Raw genomic sequence first — 19,929 nt, 5'->3', positions numbered from 1 at the left:
TTTCCCAGTGGGTTGTTTTTAATATATATATGAAAGCAAACTGATGTTTGCATTGACCTTATTGCTAGGTATCCTACTTAACTCTATTATCAGTTTTAATTTTCCCTCCATCTGATCCTGTTGGATTTCTTGACATCTTAGCATCTACGTATAGTGATGATTTTGTCTGTTTTTTCAATGTGTCTACATATCCCAGCACAACTGTGAGTAAAAGTACAGACAATTTGTCTTATTCTCAAATAAGTAAATATGTTATCATTGTTTTCGAAATAGATTTTTTTTATAGTAACAGGAAAATTTATTTCCTTTCCTCTCACTAGAATGAATTACATTTTACCCAGTGCCTTTTAGCACTATTGAAGGTAATGGGTGGCAATATGCCTCTTCATGTTAAACCTTGCTTTCTTGGGTAGAAAACTTGATGAAGATAATGACCTCACTGCTCCTCCATCCTTCTCTCCTCATATTTAAGCCACAACAGATCACACTGGTTGGGCCTCCAAAATAAATCCTGTATACCTCTACTTTTCTCCTTCTACTATTACAGCCTCCTTGTTATAACTGTCATCTCTTACCTGGTCTACAGACCACTGCTTCCACTTATGCTCTCCAGTCCCTGTCATCCACACACCTAAGATGATGGACAGATGGATGGATAGATGGGTGGATGGATAGGCGGATGGATAGATGGGTGGGTGGGTGGGTGTGTGGATGGATGAGGATAGATGGATGGGTAGATGGGTGGATGGATGGATGGATGCTGGCTTGCCTGATCTGCTTCTTCTCCACATCCCCTTTAGATGGCCAGTAGTATTCAACTTTTGTTAAATTAGTTGGGCCATTTCCGCATAAAGTCCCCCTACTCCTAATTTTATTAATAGTAGGTTATTGGGGATAGATGGTTTTGAAAATATAAACTCCAGACACAATCTTTTCCAAAAGGCTCAAATTTATTCTTGACGGTTCTGCGCTTTCCCCTTTATATTCTGATGATTTTTATTCTTCTCATGTCCTGGTGTAACTCCATATGAACACTGCAAGCATTCCTTCAGCTCTTTACTTTCTCCCAGGACCTAACTGTGAGTGTAGTTCTATAACTATTAATTAAAACACAACACAGGGAATCCAAAATGAAATTACTGTTGGTTGAACACAAACTTGAGATCAACCCATAATATCATATGCTCTGGGGAACTGGTGGTTGTTCATTTATTATAAGAATCTTATCAGGAAAATAGTATAATAAAAATTATTAGATTTAAAATATGCCAATAATTTTTCCTTTCTTGCCTTAGTAACTTTTGAATGAAAGAGATCTCAACACATTGTCTAATCAACACTGCATCTAAAACTGGACATGGTTAGAAGAGGAGCATTTAAAGGAAGGATGTTGTGATTTTGTCTAATTCAAGTCAGGGGAATGTCTTTGAAAAGAAGCTGGCTCCAGGTGGAATGAAGTAAGCATGCCACACCCAGCACTCTCACTGGACATAGACGTGGACCTAGGAGAGAACAAAAGGGCTGGGAGAACTGAGTTATGCCCAAGAAGACCCAACTCTCAAGAGCCACCAAACCAGCACTTCAGTTCAGTTCAGTCGCTCAGTCGTGTCCAACTCTTTGCGATCCCATGAATCGCAGCACGCCAAGCCCCGCGTCCATCACCAACTCCCGGAGTTCACTCAGATTCACGTCCACCGAGTCAGTGATGCCATCCAGCCATCTCATCCTCTGTTGTCCCCTTTTCCTCCTGCCCCCAATCCCTCCCAGCATCAAAGTCTTTTCCAATGAGTCAACTCTTCACATGAGGTGGCCAAAGTACTGGAGTTTCAGCTTTAGCATCATTCCTTCCAAAGAAATGCCAGGGCTGATCTCTTTCAGAATGGACTGGTTGGATCCCCTTGCAGTCCAAGGGACTCTCAAGAGTCTTCTCCAACACCACAGTTCAAAAGCATCAATTCTTCGGCGCTCAGCTTTCTTCACAGTCCAACTCTCACATCCATACATGACCACAGGAAAAACCATAGCCTTGACTAGACGGACCTTAGTCGGCAAAGTAATGTCTCTGCTTTTCAATATGCTATCTAGGTTGGTCATAACTTTTCTTCCAAGGAGTAAGAGTCTTTTAATTTCATGGCTGCAATCACCATCTGCAGTGATTCTGGAGCTCCCCCAAATGAAGTCTGACACTGTTTCCACTGTTTCCCCATCTATTTGCCATTAAGTGATGGGACCGGATGCCATGATCTTCTTTTTCTGAATGTTGAGCTTTAAGCCAACTTTTTCACTCTCCTTTTTCATTTTCATCGAGGCTTTTTAGTTTCTCTTCGCTTTCTGCCATAAGTGTGGTGTCATCTGCATATCTAAGGTTATTGATATTTCTCCCAGCAATCCTGATTCTAGCTTGCGCTTCCTCCAGTCCAGTGTTTCTCATGATGTACTCTGCATATAAGTTAAATAAGCAGGGTAACAGTATACAGCCTTGATGTACTCCTTTTCCTGTTTGGAACCAGTCTGTTGTTCCATGTCCAGTTCTAACTGTTGCTTCCTGACCTGCATACAAATTTCTCAAGAGGCAGGTCAGGTGGTCTGGTATTCCTATCTCTTTCAGAATTTTCCACAGTTTATTGTGATCCACACAGTCAAAGGCTTTGGCATAGTCAATAAAGCAGAAAATAGATGTTTTTCTGGATTAGGTCCTTATAATTTTGTCTTCCCTTTTGTATGGCCTGGACATAAAGACAGTCTACAACCAAGAATACACACCAGGTGCAGACAGGAAAAGCTTTGGGAGAAATCCTTGCTTTCTGGCCAGGGGCCAGAAAAAAAACCACTAAGTCTCAGAAAGAGCGGAGGGAGTAGTCCTGGGGTTTCCTTCTGTTTCTTTTTCCTGCTCTCTTCCTCCAGCCCCCAGTATTCTCACCATGCAGAGAGAGTAAACAGGTGCCTAAAGCTCTGAGGCAGGGACCCTTCTGTCTGACCAGACAGCCTTGAGCCCAGGTGCATGGGGTGAGTCCCTGTGCTCACTCTGGCGTGGTGTGTGACACAGAGAGTCTGGGAAAGGCATGTGGGGCAGGGAAGCTAAAGCCCAGCCTCCTGGCCACAGACTGCAGAAAGGACTTCAGGAAAATCAGACAGCAGGGGGCATGGGAGAGCTGCCCTGCCTCACCACTCACCACGAGTTTAAGGACCTGACCCAACAGCACACAGAAGCCTCGAGAACCAAGCTGTGGGATCTGGACTTGGGATGCGCACACAGGACAGGAAGGCCCCACCAATGCCGAGATTCAGGAATGCTCGAGTCCTTCCTATGCAGCAGTGGGTACCATGGGCCCCCACAGGCCTTGGATATGGATACAGAGGGCTGAGTACATAGTACATAGGCCTGGCAAACTAAGCTGACATCATAGTCACAGAAGGCAGGCTGGAAATTACAGCCTGAACCTGCCCAGGCACAATGACTGCTAAAAAATCAATAATCTGTTTAGGACTGAAACAAAACCCAGGGCTTCCCTGGTGGCTTAGTGGTGAAGAATCTGCCTGCCAATGCAGGAGACATGGGTTTGATTCCTGGTCCGGGAAGATCCCACATGCTGCAGAGCAACTAAGCCCGTGCACCGCAACTACTGAGCCTGTGCTCTAGAGCCGGGGGAGCTGCAACTACTGAAGCCCACACACCCTAGAGCCTGTGTTCCACAATGAGAGAGGCCATCACAGTGAGAAGCACATGCACCATGAGAATAGCCTTCGCTTACTGCAACTAGAGGAAAGCTGGCACAGCAATGAAGACCCGGAACAGCTAAAATAAATCAATAAAAAACTGCTATAGAAAAAAGAAACAAAACCCAGCATCTCATAGTATAATATTAACAGTATCTAGGATGCAGTCCAAAACCACTCCGCATATGCATCACCAGGAAAGTCACAATTCTGAACAGATTAAGGAAAGGGAGTAAGAGTAACTTTGCAGTGGGGAAACCTGGCAAATTCTATTTTACCTGAGCAATGGAGGTTAACATCACTGGTGACAAGTCACCTTGCTGCCACGCATGCCATTGACAGGGGATGCCACCCTCAAAGGTGACATACAGCATGACCCCACGTGTGTGACCTGTGTAAGTGAAGGAGAGCAGGCCAGTGGCTGCTGGGGGCTGGAGGGGAAGATGTGACCACAGAGGAACAGGAGTGTGCTGGTCTGATGGATCACAATCGGGGTGGTGGGCACTGCTCCACACAATGATAAAACTTACACAACTATACACATACACACAAACACACGGAGACACACAAAGTCGACTTTACTGTGTATTGAGAAAAAAAATTTTTAATTGCTTGTTTGCAGTGATGAAACAGCCTTTTCTGTCTGCTCTCCTGGGCAACCGCCTTGTCCTGGAGACACAGACCCAGGATCAGCCTGTACAAAGCCCCCTCCTCCACCTCAGGGAGATGTCACTGTCTGGGGTGTGTTTCTCTATCTGTTCACTGTTCTAATCTTCACCAAGGTAAGAAGTGAACACATGCTGAGTGCACTGTACATAGACAGACATTCACTGATGCTCGTTCTTATGTTGCTAAGGTGTGAGTGACAGTATTTAAGACATCAGTCCTGTGTTATTCATCACAGTCACTTACCTCACATATGTAAGGTTAAATCTTATAGGCAGTTGAAAGTCCAGCTGGATTGTAGCACATTGATGGTATCTGCCAAGAGCATCCTTGATTTCTACATCAATCTGTAAATTCAAAGACGTTTGCTTAGACACAGTTTTTACTTTCCAGTTTTACTCTTTTCGAGGCATATTGCCTACTTACTTTAGGACCATAAAATGCTCCGTCTCCAGCATTTATCTTCCATGGTTTCCCAAATTCCATCAAGCTATTCTGTAGTTGCTATTTTTTAATAAGAAGAGAACATTAATAACTTCCACTTCATTGTACATTTTCTTTTTGTCCTATAGCTCAAAATAGTAAGTCACTGTCAATCTTCACTACATTCCATGTTAGTTCCACTTGTTCTTACTGAGCCTCTCACAGTCAGTAAAGTCTGGGTGAGGACACAGGAAGATGACTAAGATGGTGCCTGCTCTCAGGAAACAGACACTTAACTGGGGGCGAAAGGATCACTCACTGACATGTCCAGTGAATCCCAGTGAGAGCTGGTGGGGGAACTTGGGCTCGTCTGCCTCTTCAGCGCCCCCACCTCACACTCCCAGCCCCTCAGGAGGGACTCTGCATGGTAAAGGGCAAGCAGGCTCTGCCCTGCCCCAGAGCACTCCGTTTGCAGGTGTAAGGCGCTCTGGGGTGGGGGCAGGCTGTGCACCCTCTTTTGTTCTCCCCATCTCTGTGCCTGCGGCTGGTGGGCAGCACCCCTAGTGGCCCCTGGGATGTGGAAGCGGGAGGCCCTCCATGGTCTGCAGACTCAGCTGCGCACAGTCCTTCCGACCAGCAGGCAGTGGAGACACCCGTGCTGCTGGCGGGGCCGGGTGTGCCCACGCCAGCAGGCTCAGGGCACTCTGGATGGCAGCCAGGCTTCCGTCACTGTCCCCATGCACTGGGACCCGAACAGGGACGCTGGGGTGGAGCGTCCTGAGGGGGTGACCCCGGGGTTGAGGGCCCTGAAAGGGTGACGCTGGGGTGGAGTGTCCCAAGGGGGTGACGCCAGGGGTGGAGGGACCTGAGAGGGTGACCCCGGGGGTGGAGGGCCCCGAAGGGGTGACGCTGGGGGTGTAATGCCCTGAGGGGGTGACCCTGGGGGTGGAGCGTTTCTGAAGGGACTCTGATACGTGTTCTCAGACAAAGTGAGGCCCAGCTACAGCAGCTGAGGGAGGGGAGGAGTTTCAGGGGATTAAAAAAATTTTTTAAGCCAGGTTTGGGGGAAGAACATAAGGCAGAAGCCTCTGAGGACACAGGGATTGGGAAGGCCGGCTGGAGATGCTGGGTCAGAAAGCTTCAAGTTTATGCAAGGTCAGGCCAGGGCTGAAAGCACTGCTCCTAGGCCTGGCTGTATACACTGCCCTGCACCCCTTCTCCCTGCCGTCTATCTGTCCTGTCCCACAACCACCACGTCTCTGGCTCCCAGGAGCACTGGGGTCTACACTGCAGTACTTGCTGGGCTCTGGACACAGCTGTCTGCTTGTGGTGTGCATGTGTGGCTGGAGTGCTCTTGACTCATCACAACTCTGAAAGTAGGACAGAGAAAGCCTGGGGTTAATCTGGCTCTGAGGAGCTGAGGGACCTACACTGGTCTCACGGGCAGAGGTCTGACCAGAGCTGCTGAAAAACGAGCCAGAGGATTTCTTGAAAAACTTATGAAACTGTTTATTAGGAAGCAGCACTGAAAAGACTACAAACAAAAACCTGATATAAACTAACGTGTGAAACAAATGTTAGGTATTGTTCTTATCGGTGTTTGAAGAAAACTGGATTAATTGTGTTCTACAATTAGCACATTTATCCCAAACTTCCCAGTCTTTAATTTCCACTGCAAAGCATCACAACTTCATGAAAGGTAAAATGAAAGGTAACACTTTGCTTCTCCCTACCTTTTCAGCTTCATCCCATAACTCAGTCTTTCCCAGGAAGTTTTCAGGTCTTGTTGACAAATTTAATTGAAAGGAGAAGCCAAACGTTGAGTAAACAGACTGCAGAAACTGCAAACACCCTTTTATCTCCTCTTCAATCTGAAATTAGAGCAAATGAGAAATTAAATCCACTTACAGCATTAAAAAAATTCTTCTTGTCAGCCAGAAATAAAGTGTGCTTTTACTGTGGAGGACAGTCCATGGCACTGTTTGCCTCGTTGTCATTTTCTCACTGGAATATTCACAGGACACCTGCCAGATGCCCATATGTACCTTCAGGCTGCTGGTCCAGCACAGGACTGGGCAAAGGCACAGGCGAGGGTGCCTCTCCATGCACATGCCACCCAGGGGAAGAGCAGCTGGCCAGAGGATGTGATGGCCAAGCTGCACCCAGGGGAGAGGTGACAGCCCTCCAATGCGGCCAGGGCGGGTACCCCCTTGAGCATAGGAAACATGAAGTATGAAGGCCCAGAAGACAGAGGAGTGAGTGAGGGCGGGCCAGCCGTGGGAGCTGCCTGTGACTGAGCAGAAGGCAGAGAGGGAGTACACAGGATGGAGGCAGGTCAGGGCTGGGGAAACCCAGCGCTTCCAGAGCCAGGCTGAAGGCTGCACTTTTGAGCCAGCGAGCAGTGAGAAGTGGTGCAGAGGAACAACACAGCTCACCATGATTGTTTGACTCTGGGAGACTGACCAGCAAGATGAGAAGAGCAGCCCATCTGGGAGTTGCTGGGATCCTTCAGGAGCAGGAGGCTAGTGCTGGAAACAAGTGGCTGAAACAGGGGTGGGCTGCATCTGCAGGACACCTGTCCTTGTTCACTAACAGACAGTGACTGCCTGCGGAGTCAGCACTGCGCCGGATGCAGAGAAATGAGGAATGAGCGAAATTATTCAGGAATAACATGCTTCGGAAGAGCAATCGACAGGGCTTGTGACAAACTGGACATGAGACTTGAAAACCCAGCCTGGGTTCCTGGCCAGGGCTGTGGAGAGGGTGCTGGTGTGTCACTGAAAGGAGAGGACGTGGGGAGAGAGGCAGAAGAAGGGCCAGCACTGGACCTGGCCTATGTGAGGGTGCGTGTGATGGCCAAGCAGACATGTCCCCTGGAGGACTGGGGTCTGGAGCTCACAGGGAGAGCTGAGACACGCACCTGAGGTTAGCAGAGGGACTGAAGACAGAGAGTGAGCGCAGGGTGAGGAGAGCAGGGCTGAGCTGAGAGGCCAAAGAGGAGGAAGACAAGCACTAGGTGTGAGCGAAATGGGGCAGCAAAAACATAGACGCAGACAAAGGGTACCAGCAAGGGTCTGCTTCTGTCCTGTCACTGTGGATTAGGTTTGCAGATTTTCATCAGTGGAACCACATGTGGAACCATGCTATTTTCTTTCAGTTTTTACACTCAGTGCTTCCCAGGTGATGCTAGTGGTAAAGAAGCTGCCTGCCAATGCAGGATACAGAAGAGATGTGGTATGATCTCTGGGTTTGGAAGATCCCCTGGAGAAGAAAATGGCAACCCACTCCAGTATTCTTGCCTGGAGAATCCCATGGACAGAGGAGACTGGTGGGCTACAGTCCATGGGGTCACAGAGTCAGACATGACTGAAGTGACTTCGCACACATAGCATTTATTTCAAGGGCTTCCCAGGTGGCACTAGTGGTAAAGAATCCACCTGTCAATGCAGCAGACAAAAGAGACATGGTTTGATCCCTCAGGAAGATCCCCTGGAGAAGGAAATGGCAACTCACTCCAGTGTTCTTGCCTGGAGAAATTCCATGGACAGAGGAGCCTCGTGTGCTTAATAGCAAAGAGTTGGACACGACTGAGCGACTGAAACTAACAGTAAACGATTATTTCGAGATCCATCCATGCTGCAGTGTCAGCAGCAGATCACTCTTTTTCCTGCTGAGCAGCTGTCCACTCTGTGCATGCACCACTGTTCATTTACACACTCAGCAGTCATCGGGCTGTTTCTACATTTCGATGACTTCAAGCAAAGCTGCTCTGAACACGTGTGTACAGGTCTTTGTATGGACAGGTGCTTTGTTTTTCTCTTGGGAAAAGAAAAGGAGTAAGATGGCTGGGACATATGGTAGGTGCATGTTTCACTTTAGGAAACTGCCAAACTATTTCTCAGAGGAACTGTACCATCTTCAACCTCCACAACTGGTGAGAGGGAGATCTAGTGCCTCCTCACACTCAACACATGTCAGAGTCTGTCTCTGAAATGTCAGCCATTCTGTAGGCATAGAGGCAGCTCACGGGGCATCAATCTCCATTTCCTCAATAACCAATGATCCTTAACACTTCATTCACATGCTTCTTTGCCATCCGCTTAGTTCCTTAGATGTGTACCTTCTCTTGTACATATTCTTAGGTAAACTGAATGGTCACATCTTTTTGCCCATTTTTTAAAGTTAAACTTTTTATTTTGAGGTTCACATGCAGTTCCAAGAAATAAGACAGGGATCCTTGAGTCATTTACTCAGTGTCCCCAATGATGATATAATTTTTGCTTTAATCATCAGATATAACACAGAACACTCAAAAGAAAAAGAAAAAGCAATATTTATTGTAGTTAACTGAGCTTCCCTGGAGGCTCAGGGTAAAGAACTCTGCCTGCCAATGCAGGAGACGTGAGTTCAATTCCTGGTCCAGAAAGATCCTCTAGAGAAGAAACCCATTCCAATATTCTTGCCTGGGAAATCCCATGGACAGAGGAGCCTGGTGGGCTACAGTCCATGCAGTTGCAAGAGTCGGACACAACTAAGCAACTAAACAACAGCAACAAATTGTACTTACCATGTTTTATTCTTACAGTTCTTTCTTCGTTCTGAACGTTCTGAGACTATTTTATAATTTCCTTTCTCTTTAGAGAAATTCCTATAGCAATCTTTTAAGGTAGATCTAATGTCTTGATTTCACCTTCATCACTGAAAGATTTTTTTGGGGGGATATAGAATACTGGTTTAACAGTTATATCAGCATTTGGAAAATGCTGTGACTCTTCCTTCTGGCCTCTAAATTTTGTTTTTTAAATCTTTATTGGAATATAGCTGCTTTACAGCTAGTTAGTTTCTGCTCTACAGCAAAGTGATTCAGTAACATGTATACATATCCCCTCTTTGCCACCACAGAGCATTGAGTGCCCCACGCTATACAACAGGTTATATTTCATTTTGATGAGAAATCTGCTGTTATTTCATTTTTAATTTTTTTCTTGAAGGTAAGGTATCACTTCTTTCTGTTTTCATTTTTTTCTTTATAGTTTTTGTAAGTTTGGCTCTAATGTGTCTAATGTTTCTTTGTTGTTGTTTAGTCACTAAGTCATGTCTGATCTTTGGTGACCACACGGACTGTAGCCTGCCAGGCTCCTCCTCTGTCCATGGGATTTCCCAGGCAAGAATACTGGAGTGCATAGCCACTGTCTTCTCCAGGGGATCTTCCTGACCCAGGGATCGAATCCATGTCTACTGCATTGGCAGGTGGGTTCTTTACCACTGCACCACCTGGTTTGGGTTTATCCTGCTTGGACTTTCTCAGCTACTTAAATCTGTAAGCTTATGGCTTTTGCTAAATTTGGCCAGTTTTCAGCCATTACCTCTTTTGAGTACTTCTTCACTTCCACCCTACTCTATTTTTCCAGAACTCTGGTGACATATATATGTCTCCCACATTGTAGGCAGATGCTTTTACCGTCTGAGCCACCAGGGAAGTGACATATATATTAGGCATTTGTTATAGTCCCACCGGTCTCTGAGGTTCTGTTCATTTTTCCCTCAGTCTCTTTTCTGTTTTTTCAGCTGGTATCAATTCTATTGGTGTCTTCAAGTTCACTGATTCTTTTCTCTGTCCCCTCCATTCTTCTCAAGAATCCATCCACTGAATATTTCATTTTGGTTATTACACTTTTCAGTTCTAAAATCTCCATTTGGTTCTTTATATCTTCTATTTCCTGAGATTTTTTAAATTTTGCATTTGTTCCAAGTGTGTTTGTAATTGTTTATTGAGACATTTTTATGGTGGCCTCATCAGATAATTCAAATAACCCTACCATCTCCACAGCAGGGTGCCTACACTGCCCTTTTTCATCCAAGTTGAGATTTTTCTTCTTCTTGACATGATGACTGATTTCTGAAATCTGGACATTCTGGCTATTTTAAGACTTCAGATTTTATTTAAATGACCTGTTTTCGCGGTCTTCCATGGACTCTGCTCCAACAGGGAGGGAGGACGGCCTGGCAGAGTGGGAGCACATGTCAGGGTTTCCCACCGGGGACTGTGAGAAGGCCAGGGGCTCCCTGTTACTGCTGGGCAACTGCAGGAGTTCTACACCCTGGTAGGCTTCTCCGATGACCCTCTGGCTAGGAGCGGCCGGAGTGTCCTGGTACCACTCTTTACGTGGCTTCTACTGACCCCAGGGTGCAGCCTCATCACTGAGGAGTGCTGGCGGGAGTCTCATCTCCCCACTCAAGCAGGCAGTGGAGGAGGCACCATGTGGCTGCCAGGTGAAGGTGGAAGTCCGGCGCCACTTAGTCTCCACTGACATTACAGGGTGGGTGTAGGGGGTCCCCGTTAATGCCTGCCAGGAATGAGCAGAACTTGGCATGACTCCTTCTCTAAGTGTTTGGTAGAATTTCCTAGTGATTCCTTCTGGGCCTGGAGTTTCCTTTATGGAAAGGTTGCTAACTACCAACTCAATTTCTTTCATAAAGGACTACTCAGATTATCTATCTCTTCTTGAGTAAAATTTGGTAGCTTGTGTTTTTCAAAGAATTTGTTCATTTAACTTGTCAAATTTCCTGGCGTAAGCACGTTCATACTATTACCTTAGTATCCTTTCAGTATCTGTGGAATCTGCAGGAATGGCACATCTCTGAGCCCTAAGTTTTTTTCTTCTTTTTTTGCTGTACATTGTTGATTGGGGGATCTTGGTTCCCCAGCCAGGGATCAAACCCAGGCCCCAGGCAGTAAGAGCATGGAGATCTAACCACTAGACTGCCAGGGAATTTTCCAGTCTTGATATTTTTAATTAGTTTTCTCTCTGACAAAACTAAAGGTTTATGAACTTTATTGATCCAGAAGACCCAGCCTCTGAGTTGATACTGTATATTGTTTTTCTTTTTTCTATTTCACTGATTTCTTTTCTGCTATTATTTTCTTTTTTTCTGCTCATCTCTAATGTAACTTGCTCTCCTTTTTCTAGTCTATTAAGTAGAAGTTGAGGCTATCTCTTTGAAAACATTCTTTTCTAATGTGGGTGTTCCTCTAAAGTACCATCTTAATGGCATCCCACAAATCCTGATATATTGTGTTTCTTTTACATTTCATTTGGTATAGAGCTGACCCTTGAACACGGCTGGGGTTAGGAGTACTGGCCCCTCACACAATGAAAAGCCCATGAATAACTGTACAGTTGGCCCTCGTTTTGCAGTTGCACACCTGCAGATTTAGCTAACTGCGACTCACGGAGCAGTGTTGTATGTATTCATAAAAACTGCTGTGTAGAAATAGACGGGGCAGTTCAAACTCATGTTGTGCACAAGCTAGTGTACAATATTTTCTAATTTCCCTTTGATTTTCTATTTGACACATGGTTATTTAGAAGTGTATAACTCACTTTCCAAATACCTGGGGATTTTTCAGATAGTTTTCTGTTATTGAGTTCTACCTCAATTTCAAAGCAGCCACAGAACTTTTAAAAAACCATTCATTTATTTAAATTTTTTTTTTTGCCTGTGCTGGGTCTTCCTCGCTGCACAGGCTTTTTCCCTAGTGGTGAGCAGGGCCCACTCTCTAGTTGCAGTGCACGGGCTTCTCACCGCGGTCACTTCTTTTGTGGAGCATGGGCTCTAGAGTGTATGGACTCAGTAGTTGGGGCTTACAGGCTTCAGAGCACAAGCTCTAGCTGTGGTACACAAGGTTAGCTGCCTATAGCATGTGGGATCTTAGTTCTCAGACCAGGGATCAAACCCATGTCTCCTGCATTGGCATGCAGATTCTTTACCACTGAGCCACCAGGGAAGCCCCAGAGAACATATTCTGCATGAACTGAATCCCTTTAAATTTATTGAGACTCATTTTATGGCCCAGAATATGGTCTATTTTGGAAAATGTCCCGTGGGCACTTTCAAAGAATGTATACTCCATTGTTATTGACTGGAGGGGTCTATAACTGTCTATTAGGTCAAACCATTTAATAGTGGCCCTTTGCCTGGCAATTTGAATTTGAATTAAGATAAAAACCTGAAAAAGTAAATTCTAACTTCCAGGCAAAACTGAAAAACAAACACATCCAAAATTTCACTAATACCCTTAAAATAATATTACTTAATAATTAATGTTAATAAAGTTGGAAGAAGCTTAAAAGAAAAAAAAATAGACTTCATGTCAAGAAAAACAAACAACCCAATCAAAAAATGGGCAGAAGACCTAAACAGACATTTCTCCAAAGAAGATGTAAAAATGGCCAATAGGCACATGAAAAAATGCTCAACATCAATAATCATTAGAGAAATGCAAATGAAAACTACAATGAAGTATCACCTCATACTAGTCAGAATGGCCATCATCAAAATGTCTATAAAATAATAAGTGCTGGAGAGGGTATGGAGAAAAGGGAACCCTCCTACACTGTTGCTGGAATATAAATTGGTACAGTCACTATGAAGAACAGTATGGAGCATCCTTAAAAAGTTAAAAATAAGAGTTGTCATATGATCCGGCAATTCCACTCCTGGACATATGTCCAGAAGATGAAAACTCTAATTTGAAAAGACACATGCACCTCAATGTTCACCGCAGCACTATTCACAATAGCCAACGCATGGAGGCAAACTAAACGACCACTGACAGAGGAACAGATAAAGAAGATATGGTGCATATCTACAATGGAATATTACTCAGCCATAAAAAGAAAGAAATGATGCCATTTGTAGCAATCATGGATAAACCTAGAGATCATCATACTAAGTGCAGTAAGTCAGACAGAAAAAGACAAAATTCATATCAGATCATTTATATGTGGAAGCTAAAAAAATGATACAAAAGAATGTGTTGGAACTGATGGGACCTCAGAGACTAGACTGAACAACTCAGTTCAGAGCAACTCTGAAAGACCCAGCAATGCGTCTAAGGCAGCCACACTGGACCCATGCTGACCACGCCTCCCTGAGTCCCTGCTTACCTGCCCTAATATGGACCTGTGCTGACCATGCCTCCCTGAGTTCCCGTCTACCTGCCCCACTGTGCAGAAGATGTGAGCGTCATCCTGCTGGAAGCGCCTGACGCAGGTCAAGCCACTCAGAGCTCCTGATGGCTCATTCCTGTGAAGAACCCCGAAGTCAGCAAGTCTGATTGGCATTTCCCTCCAAGATCGTGGACGATGGGCAAACATCAGACTAGAAAAGACACAGGGGCACACAGTGTTTCCTTACTGCAGAAGAGATGCAGTAGCCATCTGAATGTTGTTAGTAAGTTAACAGTTAAATGACTCAGGATTTGTAAACACCTAATTCTGGTTCTTAGATTACCAATTAAAAGAAGTTTCTTCTCCCATGAATTACTGAACGCTGTATTTAGATCACTGCATACTCTGAGGAAGAACCCAATCATCTCCTCCAGAAATACTGCTCCCTATTCTCAACCACCTACAATCCATTTCAAAGGCTACTTCCTACGTGAGGCAGCCCTGGGCACTCCCCAGAAGGGCTGGTCAGTCGAGCCTCAGGCTCCAAGAACAGCCAGAATTGCCGCAGTTTTGACACTGGTCTTACTTCTTCAATAACTGACTGACTGTGTATTTGTTCCTTCTTCACTCTGCTCATGAGCTCCAGGAGGAAATGGTTGTGTCTAAAGCACCCTGCTAATATTCTCTCTGCATGAAAGGCCTCTCTTCTGCAGGAAGCAACCCCTGCTCACACACCCCATCACCACTAAGCCACTGTGGTCCTGATTCCTTGTTCTGATATAAGAAAATACAAAATTATACTCTCTGCTGTGTTCAGCTTTCTTGTAATAATACTGAAATCACAGCTTCAACTGGTACCCAATGGGAAACTGAGTTAAGTAGTAGTTAATACAGGTGTTTTGGAGAATGCAAAGCACTAGGTTTTAGCCTCTACCTTTGTTTAAAAACAGGAGGCTGTATAATATTTACATATCAGTTTTCATAAAATTAAAGATAAATACATATCTTTTATATGCAGTTCCCACACAGTTGAACTTCCTTTAGTCTTTACTGAAAAGGGCAAAAAGTTTTCTTCAGTATTCAGAGGTTTCTTTCAAGTAGCTACCTCCTAAAGTCAATTTACTGAAAATGGTATGTTGATATGAAGCTACAACAGGTGGGATATTTTTTGGTGGAAAATATTTTTTGGTGGAAAAATTTTTTGTTCACTTCTAGTTGTAAAATCTACTTCTCTGACAAGGTTGCATTCACATCCTATGGAGCTTTATGATAATCACATTCTTTCATAGACTCTAAGACAACCTTGACTTTAAGATGGACCATTACATTATGTGCAACCAAGAAAGAAAACTATCATGAATTAAATAATGGCATAATGCTAAGATACCAAGTATAAAACATGTCTAAATTTCAGGGATATTGAAATATGGGGGGAAATGCATCTTAGAATCAATGAAATCCAGTCACTGATTGTGAGCTCACTGGTCTTGTTATAATCAACCCAAATAGCACCTAAGAACTAAATGTTCTGCAAATATATATATCTGAAGTATATTACCACTGGGAAGAGAAATGTAATAATTTATAAAATTGATGGGTAATATTATCGTCTGAGAAGCACAAAATACTAAATGTTTTCCAGCCAACAGCCCACATCTGGCAAAAAGCAAACATATTTTACAAGTAAATTCATCCTTCAGAATGAAACAACTTGGTAAAGATGATTTCTAAACACCGCTCTTCATGTTAAAGGACCCTCTTAACTCCAAAAAGCAAAATAACATTAAAAACTAACTGTAGTGAAGTATCTGCTAGGTACAGATCGGCTTCATTTTTCATACTCACCAGTGCCCTGGGCAATTCATGGGCTTAAGGGCGAAGGTGTCCTTGTCGATGTCAAAGGTGAACATGTTCTCACTGTAATGCTGCCAGTGTCCAGAAGCCTCCCAGAGCTTGCAGCTGTACATGTTGGGGGACAGGACCTCCTTGAAGTTGCGCTGGTGGTGCTGCTCCTAAAGGAGACAGGCGCGCAGAGCTGAAATCTACTGGGGCAGGGCATAATTGCAGGCAAGACACCCAGACAAGGACTGTTAAATTCAGGATCATGCCTTACATCAGTTCACAGCTAATATGCCCTTGGTTTTAAGCATGGTACCTTATGGATCATAAAATAAAGATTCATGTATGCTCAGTATACTTTTCACATTAAGTATATTCATTTTATATGGCAACCCACTCCAGTATTCTTGCCTGGAGAATCCCATGGAGAGAGGAGCCTGGTAGGCTCCAGTCCATAGCCACAAAGACTTGGGCACAACTGAAGCGACTTAGCATGCAAGCATACACGCATATATTCATTTCATAATATAATGGTACATAGTATATAACAGAAGTCCCCAACATTTTTGGCACCAGGACCAGTTTGGGGGCAGACAATTTTTCCACTGACTGGCAGCAGGGGTGGGGGAGGTTGGGATGATTCAAGTGTATTACATTTATTGTGTGTGTCCACGTGTGTGAAGTTGCTTCAGTCGTGTCCGACTCTTTGGGACCCCATGGACGGACTCTAGCCCACCAGGCTCCTCTGTCCATGGGATTCTCCAGGCAAGAATACTAGAGTGGGTTGCCATGCCCTCCTCCAGGGGATATTCCCAACCCAGGGATCAAACCCAGGTCTCCTCCATTGGCAGGTGGGTTCTTCACCACTAGTCCCACCTGGGAAGCCCACATTGTTTGTGCACTTTGTTTCCATTGTTATTACACTGTCATATATAATGAAATAATTATACAACTGACCATAATGCAGAATCAGTAGGAGCCCTGAGCCTGTTTTCCTGCACCTGAATGGTCCCATCTAGGGGCGCTGGAAAACAGTGACACCTGGAGTGTGTTGCGTATGTCCAGCTTACTCCATAATCCCGTTTTGGCCACTGTCACTGCAGAAGCCACCTGCAATGTGGGAAACCCCATTTGATTTCTGGTTCAGGAGGATCTGCTGGAGAAGGGATAGGCTACCCACTCCAGCATTCTTGGGCTTCCTTTGTGGCTTAGCTGGTAAAGAATCCGCCTGCAATGCAGGAGACCTGGGTTTGATCATCCCTGGGTTGGGAAGATCCCCTGGAGAAGGGAAAGGCTACCCACTCCAGTATTCTGGCCTAGAGATTTCCATGGACTGTACATGTACAGAGTTGGACATGACTGAATGCCTTTCACTTTCACTGCAAAAAACCCTGCTTTACAAAGATGGGATACTGGAAATGCAAGCAGGCTTTTCAGTGCTTTTGTGGCAATCTCAGGATATTCCACCTCAACCTTAATCTGAAACGTCTGGAGATCTGGAGTTGTGTCAAACATACTCTTAAGGCCACCATCATTTGCAATCTCAGATGGTAATGTGTCACACAGAACATTTCCTCCTTCCTCTCTCACAGGGAGTTCCACAGTTGGTCTAAAGTTTATCTTTGTATCATATGTGCTCTAGAAACTCAAACGGACAAGAAGCACATTTAATGAAATCCAAGGAAAATACAAATTGTCTCAATATTTTTAGTTGAAGGCACAATGCAGCATTTCTCTTTGAGGTTCAAAATTCTGAGTATTATTAAAATTAAATCAATGGAAATGCCTGGCTATGTTATGATGAGAGAAAATGGTAAAATACAAAATGGAGTTGAATAAGCATAGAATATTTTAAAAATTACTTACTCGTATGAAGTCTATCAGTGTGTTATAAATGAAGGCTCCTCTAGGAAGAAAGAAACAGCTTCCAGGGCTCAGATCATGGAAAAAGAAAAGTTCCTGTTCCTAGGTTGAAAAAGTAATTGCGTCTCAAATTCCACTGCTGTTGCATATTTACTGTACACATATGATATGCTAGAATAAAACATACACTCAGTTATTTCCAAGTTCTAATAGCTGACATTCCAAATACTTGAGTCTGACTTATGTAACGGTGCATGTGAAGTTACAACTCATATTTATGATTACTCAGCTCTGAACTTAACTCTTATTTCACCTGGGATTTACTGACGATTTCTTACTTGGCATCTTGGGGTATGGATCTCATGAAGAGATGACACAGCAAAAAGGTCAGGAAAGTTCACTGCTGGAGGTGGGCTCTGAGTGGCAGTGACCTCTGCATGGCCGTCATGCTGAGAGCCTGCCAGGGTGGCCACCACCCTCCAGTGTCTGTCCTCCTGCCATCCCACACACCACCCAGCAGAGCCAAGGACACGGAGCTCCACAGTGAGCGCCGGCCCCTCACATCACAGCTCCCACGTGGAGGACTGAGAGTTAAACCAGGTCCACTTGCCTGCAAGTCTCGTTCTTGCTCTGCTTCCCAAACACAAAGTATACTATCAGGTATACACTCTTTTCTTTAAAAATTTTTGTATCATTATAAAAACGAGAGAGAAGTGCAATTTTTAAAATCTAATGGAAATACAAGAAGGAAAAAGGTTAGTAGACACTGGGGGTAGGAGTGTGAAAGAACTCAGCAGCAAACCACGAGTGTCAGGGAAACAGAAGACAGGAGGGGAGAAGAAACGTCAGCATTAAGACAGCCAGGTTCCGAGCCTTGGTCACAGAGCAGCGCAGCAGCGCAGCAGCGCAGCAGCGCAGCAGCGCAGCAGCGCAGCAGCGCTTGATGGGCGCACCTTCCCGATCGTCCTGTGGTCCCGGGCCCTGGCTTCCTCCTGGAGCTCCTCCCAGGCAGCCATCTGCTGCTCGTCAGGAAAGGACACCCCATAGACCCTCTGCAGCATTTCCATCTCAGGGTTGTCCGCCCAGTATGCCAAGGAATTCTAGACATCAGACAAGATTTGGGTAAACACATCAAACTCTTGGTGAGCAGTAAACCGCTCTGAAATACTAATATGTGCAGGTGGTTCATACCAGGGGCCTGAACTGCTGTGGACTTGGATATAAGCCAGGTATCCTGGACACCAAGGGATGAGGGACTATACACAACTTCCCAAATATCAGCACAGCTGACTCACAGGGGACTTCTTGTAGACTTAGAATCTTAGATTGTTTCTGACTAAACCTTCCCACTCCAAATTACATCATTAATCAGTAAATTACATAGTCAGTCTGCTGTGGGTTCTAGGAGTGAAAAGTGAGAAAGTGTGAAAATGAGGGAAGGCAAGCACCACGTGCATTACCCAGAAGAGGGCAGTAAAGGAGAAAGAGGTGTGGTAGCCGGCCCCCTCCCCCACCCGCCTCGAGAAAACCAAGGCAGGTCAGGACAGCTCCATCAGTCCCAGGCCTCTCGCTTCCACAGCATGTTTTTGGCATCATACCACTCCATCTCTGTTTTCCCTCCTTTTCCTACATTATATTATTCTCATGGCAGATAAACACTCTTGTTCACATTAGAACAACTCAAGAAAACAAGAGTATGCAGAATATTTTCACAGATAGAAACGAAATGTACTGTGAAACTTACAGTAAGGTTAAATGACAGTCAAAGGCTATGTAAAATGTTCTAATTATCAATCCTAAAACACTGTATTATTTTTAGAGGCCTGTACAAAAGTCAAATACACATGTGGTGTTTGAAAATGGCACAGTGTTCATATTATACAAGATATTATTGAACTACTCTTATCTAGTTCACTTAAAGTTTACTATATCAGAAAAAAATCAATCCTTACCTTGAAAATTTTTATGACCTTAATATTTCCAGTGTGTCTTATGTGAGGGCCTTTACAAAGTTCAACTAGTGGACCGCACCTGTGGTGAAATATTTAAAACATGTCCAGACATAGTTACAGCTTTGGGGACTATTGGTTGGACTATTGGTTGGGACTATTCTATGTTCTGGGGCAATGTTTAATTCAGGAACAACTTAGTGTGAATCCATCTTTAATTTAGGGTGCAGGAAGAGGTGAGTCACGCAGTCTTAGATCCCAATCTTCCCCCTTCAGGTCGCATACAGAAGCCACAGAATCTTTGGAAAGAAACTTTGCAGACAGACATACATCCCGAGGCTCTTTTAAAGGGCTTCCTAGGTCGCTCAGCAGTAGAAAACCTGCCTGCTAATGCAGGAGATGCAAGAGACGTGGGTTCAATCCCTGGATTAGGAAGATCCGCTGGAGGAGAACATGGCAACCCATTCCAGTATCCTTACCTGGGAAATTCCATGAACAGAGGTGACTGGAGGGCTTCA

At 44.6% G+C, this 19,929-nt stretch overlaps 1 protein-coding gene across 6 annotated transcripts in view; it reads right to left on the bottom strand.

Annotated features, from left to right (window-relative positions):
- Window positions 1–19,929, bottom strand: part of TARS3 (threonyl-tRNA synthetase 3) — a 44,924-nt gene that overhangs the window by 6,583 nt on the left and 18,412 nt on the right. For 2 of the 6 annotated variants that reach the window (XR_011250312.1, XM_069559614.1), the window contains exons 8-15: window positions 19,415–19,493; window positions 18,416–18,562; window positions 17,466–17,564; window positions 15,606–15,772; window positions 13,758–13,971; window positions 6,540–6,677; window positions 4,810–4,887; window positions 4,630–4,730 (exon numbers count right to left, since the gene is read on the bottom strand). Coding sequence is in view for 4 of the 6 variants with exons in the window: in XM_069559614.1 (XP_069415715.1) it covers window positions 4,630–4,730; window positions 4,810–4,887; window positions 6,540–6,677; window positions 13,758–13,971; window positions 15,606–15,772; window positions 17,466–17,564; window positions 18,416–18,562; window positions 19,415–19,493 (1,023 nt within the window). In the remaining 2 variants the exon portion in view is untranslated. Of the gene's footprint in view, window positions 1–931; window positions 1,503–4,629; window positions 4,731–4,809; window positions 4,888–6,539; window positions 6,678–13,757; window positions 13,972–15,605; window positions 15,773–17,465; window positions 17,565–18,415; window positions 18,563–19,414; window positions 19,494–19,929 lie in introns of those variants that run through there. The other 4 variants (XR_011250313.1, XM_069559615.1, XM_069559616.1 and 1 more) reach the window with 3 other exon arrangements.

This window comes from Ovis canadensis, chromosome 18 (assembly GCF_042477335.2).
Source record: "Ovis canadensis isolate MfBH-ARS-UI-01 breed Bighorn chromosome 18, ARS-UI_OviCan_v2, whole genome shotgun sequence".
NCBI classification, from domain to species: Eukaryota; Metazoa; Chordata; class Mammalia; order Artiodactyla; family Bovidae; genus Ovis; species Ovis canadensis.
The sequence above is the reverse complement of the archived record's forward strand: the minus strand, read 5'-3'. Positions and strand labels throughout refer to the sequence as shown.